This window comes from Diorhabda carinulata, chromosome 4, assembly GCF_026250575.1.
Source record: "Diorhabda carinulata isolate Delta chromosome 4, icDioCari1.1, whole genome shotgun sequence".
Classification (NCBI taxonomy): domain Eukaryota; kingdom Metazoa; phylum Arthropoda; class Insecta; order Coleoptera; family Chrysomelidae; genus Diorhabda; species Diorhabda carinulata.
Window position 1 is genome coordinate 4,536,614 of NC_079463.1, and position 16,922 is coordinate 4,553,535.

General features: G+C 32.4%; 1 protein-coding gene across 1 annotated transcript in view; it reads left to right on the forward strand.

Moving 5' to 3' along the window:
* LOC130892953 (orexin/Hypocretin receptor type 1-like) overlaps positions 1 to 16,922 on the forward strand; it is a 79,092-nt gene continuing 62,170 nt past the window's right edge. Inside the window, exons 1-2 of the mRNA XM_057798704.1 lie at positions 1 to 224; positions 16,418 to 16,646. Coding sequence (XP_057654687.1) covers positions 16,460 to 16,646 — 187 coding nt within the window. The 5' untranslated portion in view covers positions 1 to 224; positions 16,418 to 16,459. The remainder of the gene's footprint in view (positions 225 to 16,417; positions 16,647 to 16,922) is intronic.

Sequence of the window (16,922 nt, forward strand, 5' to 3'; positions counted from 1 at the left end):
TCATTTAAAGCTCGTTCTGGATGTGCAAAACATCGCGCGGAAAGTTCAGTGAAAATTCGCGAAAAGCGCGCGTAAACTTTTACCGAGCTTTGATGTTCATTTATTATTGAAAGGAATTGTGGTTAAGAGCTTGATGTAATTCTCAGGCATTAAATAGATTTATTTAAAGAATAATTAAACGAAATTTTGGTGAAGTGACTGGAAATGGTACAGTTTAAGTGCAGGTAAAATAATTTAAGTTTTATAATTTGTTATATTTGCAACGGAATGCTCAACTATAATATATTTGAAAGGTGTTTAACACCTAAATAGTTCCCAAACGTCTAAATACATCTTTGTCTAAACACTACTACAATTTTTGATGCTGTTCTAAGTAACTAAACATCTACAAATTTAGTTCAATTATTTTTATTTTTTTGTCAAATGTAAATTTACTTTTTTACTTAATTTTTAAGTCAGTACTGATACTTCCTCTATTTCCATTGTATTTTAGTACCATTTAGCATCAAATTTCGTGTGTACGAGCGCAAATACAGATACAAGATTTGATCTATCACAGGAAGCATCTAAGTCTACAGTAGACTGCAAAAAAAATAAAAAAGATTTGTCCTCAGGGTGAATGGCAAAAAAACTAATACATGGAAGAAACAGGCCTTTTAGGACAGAATACGAGTAATATCATTTTGAAAAAGTTGAGTCCTTCGAATATCTAGGTGTGCTGATTACGAATACGGATGATGAAACGAAAGAAATAAAAAATCGATAGTAAAGGGTTGTAGAATAAAAGGGTCCTCGAACAATATTCTTAAAGCAAAAGCCCATAATAATGACCAGGCCGAGTGTGCTGTTTAGATGTGAGTCCTGGGTGATAACCAAGAAGAGTGCTGGAAAAATAGGAGTATGGGAGAGGAATAAACGCTGAGCTAAAAGAAATATATAACGAGTCTAATATTACTCAAATAGTCCAATTGCAGAATTGCCGAGAGACCACAAAGAGAGAATTAGAAGAAGGAACAGAGCTTAAAAATTTTGAAATATATATTTTGCGAATTTTGTAATTGTTAGAAATTATCTAGCCATGTTCAAAAAGCAAACCAATCCATTTATTAATAAATTCTAATGTACTAACTTCCGGTATTTGGGATCTCAATAAATGGATTCCGTTATCTCGAAAACGGCAGATTATCGCTTTTATTGTAATTCTAGACCGTGGAGATACGAAAATCTCTAATTTCATTTGTTTTTTTATCTTCAGTTTGCTTTTGTTCTCGCAGTTTGTAATTTTCTAATGGTTTTTGCCTGATATTGCACATTATTGTTTAATCTTTGATGCAAAAATGACTTTTCGATAAAATTACTAAAGATAAACTTATTTTTTTTTCTTGTCCTATTCCTTTATCAAAATAACTGTCTTTTGTAACTCAATTACCGCTGTGAATATGCAATAAAGTCAATAAAGACATAAAGAAAGCAAGGTTATCATATACGTTCTTCATTATTTAGTGCGTGACATTCTTGGAAAATTAATTTAGAAATATTCATTCATAAGCTCGATATTGAAATAAAAAAGCAATAAAGGGGTCTGATTAAATATTTTGCATTTGTACGGTTAGCTATTTATGCGGTATATTCTGTCGATAAAATGATTTATGAAATTATTCATACCCACCTATGACGCTACGACATTTGTTTTCATTTTAATTTCGTACTGAACGACAAGAATGCCCTATAAATATAATTAATAAGTAATTAATTAACACAGTCTTTTGTAGATCATTTGACAAGAAAATTTTTTGTTGTACATCACTCTAGTTCTATTATAGATGTCTTTGAGATCAATTTTATTGCGTTCATTTTGATTTTAACTCAAGTGCGTCAGAGACAATTTTTTATATTATTTGTTTTATATAGTTTAGGACGTTTAGTCTACTCAGATAACTGCCGTTTTGATTCAAATCGTTGTGTTGCGATTCCGAGGGCGATAATTATTTGGAAACAAAATTTTTCAAGTTCAAATGTTCACGTAAAATTGTGTAAAATACGATTATATTTCATCTCTATAACACCTACTATTTCTCTCAGTATCACTCTGCAATTCTTAATCACGAAATTGAGGATTTTTTTATATTTATATTCATTATATTCATTCTACGAGTTAATAATGGTTGTTTTTTGTAGATACGACTTACCATCATAATCATTTTTTTTTCAGTTTTCAGTAGCTTGAAAAACCCACCCTAGACAATGCTAAAAACAATATATATATTGGAGTAAACGAGCCGAAAATGTGTTATCTGGTTTATTAACCCCTAATCGACTCAGTGCTCGATGGTATATTCAATTAAAATGTTTAATTTTATCATTTGTTCAAAATTTAAAACAAAAATTCTTAATTGTTATGTTAAATGGATTGCTAACGGATCAGATGGAATCTTCCTGTAGAAACTCTCCTGGCTTAAGTCAATCTCCAAAAAGTCAAAGTCATGGCGTAGAAGTCTGAGAACGCCAACTGCCAATTCTACGATTCAACCAAAGAGACCACAGAGCATCTATTCGGCAAATATTCTGTCCATTTGAGCCAAAGGTTTAGATACCTCGAAGGAGTAGTACTAGTGGGATAAAAACCTTTAGAAAAATTTTTGAGAAAAGAACAATGAGATGGAAAGTCAAGCAAAAAATACCCAAAACAATACAATCTAGTTCTTACGTGAAACAGATGGGATGTTCCAGAAAGAACAACTTTTATGTTTCATCTTTTGGGCCTGATTACAAACTTTACAAAAGGCATTTGGAAGTGAATTCATTGAAGACTGCTCATAGCTCAAATTCATTTCATCCCGAATTTATTTTTTTATATATTGAACCAGATTTCCATCAAGATATGAAAATATGTTAACGAAAGGTTTCCAATTCATAAATGTATTTGGAATATCGAGTAGAACGTTTTGGTAATTTAAAATTTGTGAAAAATTATAGTACATACATTTAAAAATACACCAATTAAATATAAAGTAAAATGAACTCAACCATCAGTGGACAAATTATTTGCCAAATTCCCTTTGCTTATTCCCATTACAATCAGTTTTTCGAGACATGTAATTCACTCGCTTAACACTCTTCAGAATAAACAGTCATTCTAAAACGTCAATAGAAATAGTCCTCAACGCTATAACTCAGAATAACAAGTAATCTTTAATTTCCAAATGAATCACAACCCTAACCCTTTCATTCACGGTTAACATTACTCTCCCTTCTGATCGATTATGGTTTTTTTTATCGCTTGGAAGTTTTTCTTAAGAAAACAATCACTTACAATAGTAGAGTTTCTGCAATCACATTTCTCCTTCTCAAATACCTGTCAGTCGACAATGTTAAGTTTGAAGGCACCTATTTATTGTTATTAGAATTATTACTGGTGAATGAATTTTCGCGATAAATCTGTCGATTTATTTCATAACAAATTTGATATTTCTTCCGAGAAACTTCTTTTAGTTATGAAATAAAATACAAACTTGATGAATTTCATCGCGAGTGGCATTATTTCACAAACAAAGTACAAAGTATAAAAGCTTCATCAGTTGAAACGGATATTAAAATTTAATCCAAGAAGGTGCAGTTTTAATAACATCTGCTTGTAATCACTGATATCAATTTTTCGTATATTAAATACTCGCTTGTACTTGCGTAAACGCTATGATCTCCATATCCTTCAATTTTTTGGTACATTTTGATATCAGATTTGCGATTGATATCTTCTTTCGAAATCTTATAATTATTAGTTTGTGATGCTGTCCGTATTTATCTTCGTCGTTAAAAAAAAAACGAAGCTGTTCGAACTTGATAGCATACCATTTAATTAATTTCGAGAACTAATAAAAGAACTGGTACAGAACACTGGAAGCTTAGAATAAACCTCATGTAAATACCAAGCAAAAATTAGAAAATCCGCCCTAATAGAAACATGGAAAGAAGATAACTCTTTTCGAGTCTAGAACCTTGTTGTAGAATCAACACCGATGTAATATTGGAAAAAAGAAAAAGACTCAACTATTCGAACGACTACTACTGGGAAACTAAGACCAGAAATGATCAGGATTCATTAACCAGAACAAATTTGTACTGAAAATTCAACAGATGTGTTATCGTCGTCTGAATTGAACCCCAAGAAACTCCAGCTAGTGGAAAGAAGAAGAAAAGACAGTAGATTCTGTGAATAAGAAGAATAAGAAGAGGAAAGCTTTAATGAAGAAAAGGCAATAAATATTTTCGGACACCGTATTCTGGGATCCTAATTCAGAACGAGATGTATACTACAGCTTACAAATATTCATTTTTTGAAAGAAATTTGAAATTTAAGACATGATCTACAAGAACTTTTGACTTATCTTACTATTTTGTATGTTAATCAATGACTGCTCATGCGTATTGATAGTAGACAGCCATTTAAGACGAAGAAACGAATTTTGAGGTTCAAAAAACTATAAATAAATTAAACTACCCTTCAGCTGATCGCATCGACTCATCAATCTATCAGAATAGAAAGGATCATAATATATTATGACAACTGAATCGGTTTCCGAACGACAATGAACGTGATCTGGGTGAGTTACCGAAAATTTTGATCATGATCGAAGTAACCAGACGATAGTTTCCAAAAAGTACTAATATAGAATATTAGCAGTCGACATTTGAGACCAGAAAAAGGGATAGTTGAACATCTAGTTCAAGAGAGAGTTATGGAGAACGAGTAAATGATATAAACTAGATTATACAAAAAATAATAGTAATAATTAATAATTAGTTTATTCAAATTTTGCGATCCGATTAGCCATCATTGGAGTTATAGCTCGATAACTGAGAAATGATAGATGATATCTTGAGTTTGAGACGTTTTCATTAGAGATTTACAGAAAACAATTCACACTTCAATACAAATAGAATCAATATTTGGAGGTTTCCATTGATAAGATAAATTGAACTAATTTATTCTGTTAAGAGGCTTGTCACTTATCACTGGATACTCTTAATCTGTTTGGGTCATTTGGTTTCCGAATGACCTGATCTAGAAGCGGTTAGTTGATACTGATTAATTAATATTGAAACGACGATAGGATACAATAGTTCCGATACCTTTGGATAATAAATATGAAAATGTTGCAGGAAATAACCGTCATCTTAATGAAATTGCTTCAGAAACACGCTGTTTCTTCCTTCTACAATACTGTATCTGGATATAGAAGAAGTATGGAAATACTCAGATACAAAAAATGACAATAATGAGATTTTTATCATAATTAATAAATCGAAAATTCTGCAGTACATTACGAGTATAATTAACTTGAGGAACGTATTTAGTTGAACTTGAAGTATAAATTATAAATACTGAGAGAGCAATTGAAACCTACACTTTCTATTTGAAATTTTTCACAACCAAATACCTACATCGTAGTTGAGGATTATTAAAATTAAACTCATACGGTGCGAGGATGGTCCCAAAAGTACCTGGCCCAACAAAGAAAACACAAAAATTTTGGAAAAAAAATATATTTATTTTCCAACGTTATCTCCATTTAGATTCATACACTTTTCCCAGCCATGTTCAATAAGTTAGATACCCTCTTTTGCAATGACAGATGTGTGTGCGTTGTTTTGATGAAACAACACTTTCTTCGTATCCAAATGCGACCGTTTTTGCTTGAAAGTTGCAATAAGTTCGCCTAATACTTGCCGTTGATAGTTTTTCCTTTATCAAGATAGTCAATGAAAATTATCCTACGCGCATCCCTCAAAAATGATGTCATGACCTTGCTTGAAGATGGAACAGTCTTTGCCAAACACTCGATGGAAACATCTTCACGACGCTTCCTTAAGTCCAATTTTTTAGTTAATTTGCGATGTGCCTACGATGTATGCTGGCAGAGTAAAATCTAGTTCAGCTTTTATATTGGTTGGACTAATGCCTTTCAAATAAAATTATTGTCTCACACAACGATGATCAATTGTGTATTTTCTAATACAGGTATTTTTCAAGCAACTATTATTATCTCTAGGTCAGGTCAGGTACTTCTAGGACTGTTCTCGTATAAGGTGATGCTGCACAATATCGAAACGCTCAACTTTTGGAGCCTTTTCCATATTTAGATGTTTTCCTGGATCAACTATACTTTATTAATATCGAGGTGCTTGCGGCATAATTCATGTCTCCAGTTTAGCCTTTTCTAACTGAAAGATTTTTCAGAACTTAATTAAGATGATTGTTATGGTTTTGGTATGTTATTTATAGTTGTTTCTACGGTGATCCACGGCCCTAACATAAAAAATGGCAATTATTTTCATCAGTGGAGATACTAATAACGTCGACAGGCATTGCATGAATGTTCTTATGCAAGAAAATCACGTGTATTGACGTATTGACCTTCTACATTATAACTAAATTTTATCAATAATATTTCGAAATATTATTCCGAACTAGCAAAAAATGCAATAGTGGCAATGCGTCAAATGGATTCTAGAACAAAATAAACTGCCAAAGTCTTCAATGCGTTCTACTTAACTTGCAATGTCAAAAATTGTTTCTATACGAAACAAAACAAACTATATCAAATTGTTTCGATCGTTCATGCTCTAGTCCTTCCCTGTGGCATAAAACAGATGGGAGTTCTGAAAAATTTGCATGCACAAATAATTCCATTCCGTTTTTTTTTTCAGATAAAAAAACAAAAGAGTTTGACTTATGAAGTAGAAATCAGAAGTTGATGAAAATAAGAAAAAAGTATATAAAATCGTAGAGAATATGATTTTGAAGTAGATAATAAGGAAACTTTTTCTTTGGAATAGCTATTGGAGAAATATAATCATATATTCATAAAATTGACTTTTAAGGAGAACAAACTGGATTTACACTAGTAAACTGTACAATCCGGCACAATTATAGGAACGTAGATGTACCATTTCAAAGGATCTGATCTATAGAAATGTTGAATTGAAAAAACACACGAAAAAAAAATAATAACAGTTTGTAAACGATTTCTTAATATTTGGATGATAATTTCTTGGGATAAGTTCATAATTTAAGCTCTTCGACATTATTAAGAACTGGATTTATTTGCCGAATCCTACTCTCTAGTTAGTTCTACACAATCTCTATCGGCCGAGCTGCCCAGCTCATTTGAGCGATGCCAAATTCAATAATGTAGTCTCTCAGTACACGTGCGATGCTGGGGCGTGTGTTATCGTTCATGAAAATGAGATTTTTACCGATAAATCGGACAAAAGGCATGACATGGTGTTCTATAAACACCTTAATTTATCGATGTGCAGTAAACGTTCTACTAGTAAGCTCTGAAACATATGCCACCCCATACCATCACTGCACCTTCACCATATAACACAGTTCCGTTGGAATTTGATTGATGATAACTTTCCTTTCGATGTCTACATTTCTTTCTTACTCATTTAAGATATTCACGCCAAAACGTCAATGAACAAAACGTGACTCCACTCATTCGTCCAATTTCAGAGCTCCTAGAGAAGTCAATGTTGGTACATCCAAGCTTTGGGGCCTCTGCTGACACATAAGATTTTAAACCTCTTCTAACTGATCTTTCGAGTACGCTGACTTCTTCTAAATGATTCTCCATTATCATCGGTCATCTACAGCGCTACTTGCCCGACTTTTACCATGTCCTCTGTACATATACAATCCAGTGTCCCTATAACGTTGAACGATGCGTTGTGAAACAATATACGACTGACTGAGCGATAGATGTGTCCTTCCTCGATCATTGTTACAGCCCTAGCCGCAGAAGTTGCTGGTAAATCACTCTTTATGTTACAGAACAATGTGCACTATTTGAATGTAAACAGTAAAGTCATCCATAGTTTCCAGTATCCATTAAAGTTATTTTCAGAATACACAATAAACGTTAAAATAAAACATTGATTAATTTTTGAAATAAAAATAGAGTGTAGTTAAAGAAGTCTGTTATGAAGATATTAACACTTAAAAAACACTTCAATTATATTATAAATTGAGACGTTACTCTTTTCCAAAATCACCAATATCTATATTTTTATTAGTTGTGTATGATAACTGTTAATTAATTCTTCACAGAATAATAACATCATTTATATTTGTGAGAAACTAATAACTAATTAATAAGAAAAAAGGTAACGGCTTCTATTTAAATTTGAAAGTGACAGATTACAATTATATAGAGTGATTTTTCACATTCTGCTAATGCATTTTTTACTATTGAATAATGACCGAGCATGCCCCCTTTTTAGATGTATTTACCCACCATACAAAGAGAGAAAACAGGATGATTGATTACAACGTTATTTATCCTATAGATAGATTCGTGGATGTGGTGTTTTGGGCGTCTTATCTCATGGTTTCAATGAAACTTGTTGAATATTTCAGAAACAGTACCGTATATCTTTGTCAGAAATTATTTAGTATTAGAATTTTCCTTATTTTTCTGCTAATAAACATAATTCTAGTCTCATTTTTTCATCGCAGTGATGATATCTAAATCTATTTCTCAAATAACACGATGTCTGTCCTATTTAAACATCATACTAATAACCAAGAATCTCATATTTAGTACAAGTCTCAAAAGAAAGTTTATTAATAAGACGTGTGACTGACACACAGATGGCGTTGTCCATTGTCGAATCCATATGACGTTTAGAAAGTACCAACTTTCAAAAAACTATGTGTAAAATTTCGTGATTTGATTTGATTAGTCAGGAAAAAGTGACAGCCATTTAAGTGAAGCTATTTTGAAGAAAAAAATACAATACAAGCTCAGCAATGGCTTCTTTTTTCTGGAGAATACTCATTATTTAGAGTACTTCAAAACAAAAAAAACATTTTTACTCATTTACAATTATATTTCCAAATAATTTAAAATACTGTGAATACATGAAATATTTTATATCTATGCGTCTTTAGCATTGCTTTGCTAAAAAGTTTCAGGAGATCCAATATTTTTTTATATAAATCACTGTATCTATATCCATATTGTTATAGGGGATCTGCCTCACGTATAAGAAATGTCACATCAATCAAATTTGAAATTTTCATAATAACGCTGTATCCGAGGTATCGTTTTAAATTTTCTCGATACTGCAAATATAAGTAAATTGCCTTTGGGTGCTTGTTAAATTCCTGAAATAATACTTAAAAGGAATAGCTGACGCAACTGTATAATTGCTAAAAAGGCTTTGAGCTTTATCAATAAGAAAAAATATAATAACAAATAATAAATTTGGTTCACAAAGGTAAGCCTCTTTTGAGGTGCAAATGCAGAATCACTCAAACTTGTCGATTGTGCAAAAATAAAATGATTGGATTTCACAAAATTATTATAGGGACCTGAACACCGTATATGTTGATAATTTTTTCATAATAGCTATTAAGAAAAGGAATATTTAGTTATTTAAAAAGTTGTACGTACTGGACTAAAGGAAAATGAAAAGACCTCCATCGTACCTGCACCTTTCTGTGGTATCAGCTACAGAACAATAGAAAAATCACTGAAAAAGAAGGTAGTTACGAACAAAACCAACTATTGGTACAACCTACAGGGGTGAAACAGGCAAAGACTCTTCTGGGAAACACTACGGAGCTCCAGAGCACAACACCTAGAAGTGTATGAAATAGAATATCTCTGGCAACTCCAGTCATCTCACATTATAGACTTTTTGAAAGGAGTGGGATCAACAGCTGTAATCTTACCTAACCTAACCTAACCTAGTTAGTTTTATAATACATTTGGAGCTCATACGGATTCTCTAATTAGATATGGAGTTATATTTCACTCGATATAATAAAGAAGAAACAATATTAATAAGTGATTAATGAGTGCCTCTAGTTACATAACCTCAAATAATATTTATGTAATAACCATTCCATGCTCTGCAATTGAAGTAAACAACTAGAGGCTATCTAGCATCCGAGTACGTACTTTTTAACGCAGAAAATTAGGAAAAATTCAAATTAATGAAAAATGAAATAGAACTTTACATAATAACCCTCCAAACTACCCTGTTTCTGCAATTCACCCTTTTAAATGTTCGTAATTCCATAATTATTCAGTATAGACAATTCTGAACCATCTTGTATATAGTTAAATATAGGTTTTCCGAAACTTAATATTTTCACTCCCTCATATTAATCAACAGAGATATTTTCTCAGTATTTTTTGAATTATCTTGTTTTCTTTTCCTCGAGATTTTCTTTGAAATCTAATACTGGAGCCCATATCATTAACGTCGTCGATAATGCTTCATTCATGTAAATGATAGTTGAATACTTCTGGATTTTTCCTCACGAATTGTTTTTTCGAACGATCGCAGATTTATAACACTTCTATATAAATCTTAGGTGATTATTTTGTTATACAAAGCTTCCTATAATTAGAATCGCAAGTCAAATATTGTTTCTTTATTTAGAGATTTTAATTTCTAGTTATTTGTTTTCAACGCGAACTCCACTTACCAATCATAATTCCTGTTATTATTTTCCCAATACAGATATAGTTTTATCGATGTTATTTTCCCATTTATCATAATCCTTGATAAACTTACTAGTTATTATTTCGATATGAAAATTATGTGTTGAAAATATATGTATATCCACTTTTCTCCATAATTTTTCCGAATTGCATAGTCATAAAAGCGTTATCGACTGAAAAGGAAATTATAGAAGGAAATTTAACGCTTTTGAAGGTTATAATTTACAAGAGTTAAAGGTGAAGCCAACAATAGGTGTACTTTTATTCAACCTCAATCGATCGTTTATTATTAGTGGGATGATATGGCAAAAATTTGGGCTTGTACAAGGTTGGGCGAAATACGTTATGAATTTTAGTCTGTTGAAATAAATAGAATACAACATTACAACAACAGATATAGGTGTGGACATAAAATCCGTACATACTGCTTGTATTAATTAAATTATTTGCTCAAACTACAATTAAACACATTTTATATTTGAATGAGCAACTAGTTCGCTCCCTCTACTAATTTTTGTTATTAAATTAAATAATGTTTTTTAATTCTTCATGTGCTTTTACTTCCCAACGTTTTGTTTCAAATTTCGCCGAAAACGTTCGATTGGCCTCAGTTGAGGCACATTTGGATCATTTGTAGACTTCCCAATAAACAAAATATCCAACTCGTACAAAAGCTCCCACAACGTCTTTTGCAGTTGCCGTTCTGGTCAATACACAAAATTTCCTTCAGAAAACTTCTCTATGAAAAGCATTAATCTAGATTTTAGATATAGGTCATAGAGTTATCGAAATGACAGACGTATGCTGAAGAACGACCACGAGAAGATATCGCCAATCATACCAACACTAACACGGATAATGATTTCCAAACCTTTAGCGGGCGAAAGCCCGTTGTCATTGAGACTTATAAGTTTTATTTTTTGTTCCAATTGTTGCTTCTCAGAATACTGGGGTGCCAATTTTCTTGATTTTTGAACTACATTCTTGAGACATTTAACAACTGCTCAATTACGAAAAATAAATGATAACATTTGTCTGGGTTTGTTTTTTAATTATTTACAAGATTTTTGGGGGTTTTCCACTCCGTTATTCAACGCGAACTTCAGTGAGACCCCCAGCAAAAGACTTGTACCATTCGCCGACGTTTACTTTTCACCATAAACTACAATTAGTTTCTGATTAATCTTCACAAGTGGAGAAATCGGATTATTGTTATAACTTCGCAGTTAGCGAGAGCGGGATCAACACTCGTGGTGACGGCTGCCAAGCGAACGCTAAGTAACGTCAAGAATCGTGGAGCGGGCTCAAAAGTGGGGGAGTCACTGCGCACAGCATTGTTGTCGGCTTAAACTTAGCACATTTCTTCAAGGCTCTTGCCTATATAGAGGCGCTGACACAAGAAGAGAAGCAATTCTGCATCCGTCACACTAAATATTCTATTTTAACTTTTCCAAATCTTTTCATGTACATTTTGCGATATGAAACTGCATGTTTAAATAATAATTAGTTGGAATTTCAAATTATCACCAGATATTTTTTCTTTCACACATTCTTAAATTCATTAGGAAAAATAGCCGCATTCGATTTATATGGCTCAATAATTTTATTATTTGGGATAAGTACGTCTCATTTACCCGAGGAATAATGAAATTAAGCTCTACACTATCGGCAGGCGACCTCATTTCACTTGAATTTAACAAAGGATCACCACAGTAGCAATTCCAGGTTCTAAAATTACACTATAAGTTGATTACAACTTATTTTAGTCTCATATTTATTTCAGAACAAATGCAGCTAAGACAAAATGTTTCTCAAGATACTATGATACAAAATTTAATAACAAGAAGTTTAATCAATCTGAAGTTTCATCACAAATAAATGTATGCACGTGGATCTGGCTAGAGGACAATGAATTGAATATCCGTCTAATAGAAATTGGTATATTAAAGTATAAGTAAGATCTTCAAAACACGTACGATGGATTTTACTAAGCTAAAAAAACAAACCAATGTGAAGTCTAATAAAAAAGGCTAGAAAATATATTGCTAATGAAAAATTATGTGAAATTAAAAAAAGTTTGTAGAAACAAGATTGGAAGTATATAGCAGAGCGAAGAGCTAAGAATTTCCTTTTGAAAAGCAAGAGATACAAGGACAGAATCATAGGTTATAAGGGTAGAACCAACAACTATATGGAAAGAACACTTAAATACATAGCTTGAACATCGAAAATTCCATGGGAAAGAAAGTGAAATAAACACATAATATCATCATAGGCTACTACCTTTAAAAGTCACGGAAGAACGAAGAAAAAATTTAATACATAGCTAAGAACTTTCTACTAAAAAGCAAGAATATATAGCTAAATAGCTAAAAACATAACACATTCTATAGAAAAGCAAGAAAAATAGAGATTATAGTGGGTAAAACTGTCATGACGGTTCCATAATAGTTCCAAAGGTATTGCAGAAGCGGCAGCTTCTACGTCCATTTCGTGGCCGGTTTCACGAACGATTTAGAAAGAATGTGCCGTGAATTCACGACATTAATGTGAAGCCGCCATCAAAAGCAACAAAAATATTGAATAAATAACTAGGAACATTGGAGTTTTATAAGAAGCGAGACAAATGCAGGATTACACGTTAAGATTTATTGTGCCCTTTATCATAGTTGTTTCAATTCGCCTGTCAGTTTCCAAGCTCCAGCTAAACCCAATATCTGTGCTGGTTTCGATGTGGCTTGTCTGAAACTTATAACTACAAAGAATTCTAGAACTGGGTGAACTAGTTCCTTCCCGATTCCTCTAGAAACTTAATTAGTCAGTTTCTGTTATTCTCTAGTATCATCAAGTGCTTTCTAAGATGGCAAAACCTTGTGAGGAAACTAATGAGAAGGTGTAGGTAGTTTGGGTTTACTTATATGCAAATACTTATTGGATCTAGAATAACCAGAACATTTTGAAGTGATCCAACTTGAACAGACAACTCAGGAGTGTTTCTATTTGGTTTTTCCTGTTCTTACTTTCTAGAGAAGACAACTCCAGAGTTAAAACTTATAAAAGATTCTAGATTTTACAAAAGATTGGGTGAACTGCAGTTTCTTTCCAATCACCATAGAATCAATTTCAATTTATGCCATTCTCTAGCACCATCAGGTGCTTCCTAAGGCAGCAAAACCTTTTAAAGACGCTATTGAGATGGTGTAGATAGCTTGAGTATAATTAAATCCAAATCTTTATTCGATTTAGCATAATCAAAGTTCTCAAGGAACTTTTTAAAGTGATCTAGTTTGGAAAGACAATTCCAGAGTGTTTCTGTTTAGGTTTATGTCTTTTTTTTTTCTATTGAAGACATATCCAGATTGCAACATGTTACAGCATATTTGTCTGAAGCTTATCATGGCAAAACTGAGCTGCAGTTTGTTGTACATTCCCCTAGAATCTACTCTGTTAGGAAATTAGAGAGGTGTAGGTAGTTTAGATTCCAAAACTTTTCGAATCTAGCATAATCATAGTTCTGGGGGAACTTTTGGAGTGATCCAGCTTGGAAAGACAACTCCAGAGTGTTTATGTTTAGGTTTATCTCTTCTCCCTTCCTAATGAGACACATCCAGATTGCAACATGCTGCAACATATATGTCTGAAGTTTTTCATGGCAAAAGTGAATTGCACTTTCTTGTACATTCCCCTAGAATCTACTCTGTTAGGAAAGTAGATAGGTGGAGGTAGTTTGGATTCAAAAACTTTTTGAAACTAGCATAATCATAATTCTTGGGGAACTTTTTGATTGATCCAGCTTGGAAAGGCTACAGCCCTTGTATTTTAATCAGAAATAGATATAAAATTAATACAGAGCTAAGAACTGCCTCCTGAAAAGCAAGATAAATAATGATAGAACGTCATCATAGGTGAAATGTTAGAAGCAACCAAACGATTAAATTAAAAGCTAAAATATTCTATTGAAAAGCAAGAGAAGCAAATACATAATATCATTATAGGTTGGAGTTAGAACAAGCATGATTAAAAAGCTAAAAATTTTTATTAAAAAAGCAAACGAAACAGGGAAAGAATGAGGTCAAAGATCAAAACGTCAGAAGCAACAGAACGATTAAATAAAGAGTTAAGAGCATTCTATTGAAAAGCAAGAGACAAAAAGATAGAATATCGTCATGAAAAAATTAGATTATCGTCATAGTTCATAATTTTCCCAAGTCACACACAGATGGGATAAAAACTAAGAGCTTCCTATTATTTTTCCGCTGTTTTTTTGTAATAAGAGTTTTCCCTTTGGTTTTAACTCTAACAAAAGATTACAATTTGAATGTCTCAGATAAGATTCTCGCTTGTACAAATTACCTCGTAAAAACCATATATATTTTTACCCTACCCTATAAGTGCTTTTGTATTGTTTTACGAATTTTCCATTTTATATCCAAATCTCGTGAGGCGGCTCGGATATCTTGTTTTATTAAATGTCCGGGGAGCACAATAATTCCATTTGGTCATTATTGAAGCACCAAAATTTTAACTTTTGTTTTAACATTTTCGAACTTTTGAAATTGAGAAATTTTATTTTAGACAGTACCCCGAGGAATGATCGAATTTTGAACAATTTCGAGCGTTATTGGACGTGAGATCACAGATATCAATCAAGCAAGTTGAAGGGACTACTTTTAATAAGAATAAAGATATTCTCTAGTCCCTTTGGAACGTTATTTTTAGGTTCAACAGTTCAAGAAACTGTACTTCAAAAATTACGGAAGGGAAAATCAATCTAATAAATACATTTTTGATAAACAGACCTTTGATCTTTAAGTTTCCAGGAAATGTTTTTTAAAGGTTCAATTGGTAATGTAAACAAAGAGCAGGGGCTGACTGGCTCAAACGCTTCCCATGAAATAAATTTTATAATAGTAATATTAACAAGATCATTTTTTAAAAATTGATTATATTTGTATTACGAGAAAAGCGAAGCTTTCAAATGAATTTATTCAGAGAAATCGAAAAAGGGTTAATGTAAGTGTTCAAATTGATACCCATCTTGATGCGCAGTCCTCTTGCAAAAACGCGATCCTTGAGAAGGCCCCACAGGGAGAAATTACAGGGTGTGAACCACTCAACGAATCCTCGTCAGCTTATCCATTCCTCAAACATTAAGGTACTGCGTGTATTGTGGCGAAGCTCTATTGTGTATGGAATGACGGATGTTCGCGAGTGTTGGATCGTTATTCATTTACCTAAGTAAATCTTCGAGCCTTTCCAGATAACTTTGGCCCGTCACGTGACTCTAAAAAATGTACGGGTCCACGTGAACCTCCCGCATGGATAGATGTTAACACACACACTCCAGGCAGGTTTAATCCTCATTTCATGAAGACGCGAGGAATCTGGTGGTTCCAGTAGTCCGATTGATTGTACCGTTAAGCTTGAAGGTTGTTTCATCCGATTACCTGATTGCCCCTTTGCAAAACGATACCAACACAAAAACATTTTTGAATGAGTGAATCCACATTATCGCGACTCAAATTTTTAGGTACATAAACCTTTCAAACGAACTATAAAGAAATATAAAACGGATATATTTCTTGTTCCTGATATTCTATTTTTATTAAAAAAGCTCAGATGCTTAGGATTAATATTAGTTAGATATCTTCAGATAAATTTGAATAATTTTTATACAGAATGCGTAATTAAATTTTATATAATTGCTTTTTACCTGATATTCTACTTTGTATAGGACATTAATTTGATATATTTAACTGCAGTTTTTGCAGCAATTGTTTACCTACTTGAATGTTGACCATGACTATATCAGGAAAATCTGTGGATGCTGTATATGTTTTGCTAAATGCCATCACAATCATAATTTTGGAATAATGTACGCAATCTTTCTTTTCCAGAGAAAATATGGCGGATATTGTTCACAATTGAATCGAACCAACATGTCATTGGTATACAGCAGCTTATTCAGCTTTCTTCTATTATTTTGCCAACTAGTAAAATCACGTCCAGGTTCATCAAATGATTTCAACACTACAAGCTTTGCCGATGTTGGTAGTTATAATTTAAATTATGGAGTTTTTATACAGGAAATGGACATAGATTATAACGTATCTACTGATTTTGAAGGTAATAATTTATCTCATTATTCATTCGTATCATTAAACAATTAATACAATATTTCCAATCATTCGAATGTTTTAAATTTTATTTTTATATCAAGTTGCTATATATTCAATTTGGAATCTTCTCCACGCTATCGTTATTTTGTTTTGTCGGGATACAAACATCATACTGTGAATCTTCTTTCTGAATGCTACAATCAATAAATAAATACCTAAATCTTCTACCATAATCCTGATAATTATGTGAGAAGGTATAAAACACGTCTTCTATCTTCTTAAA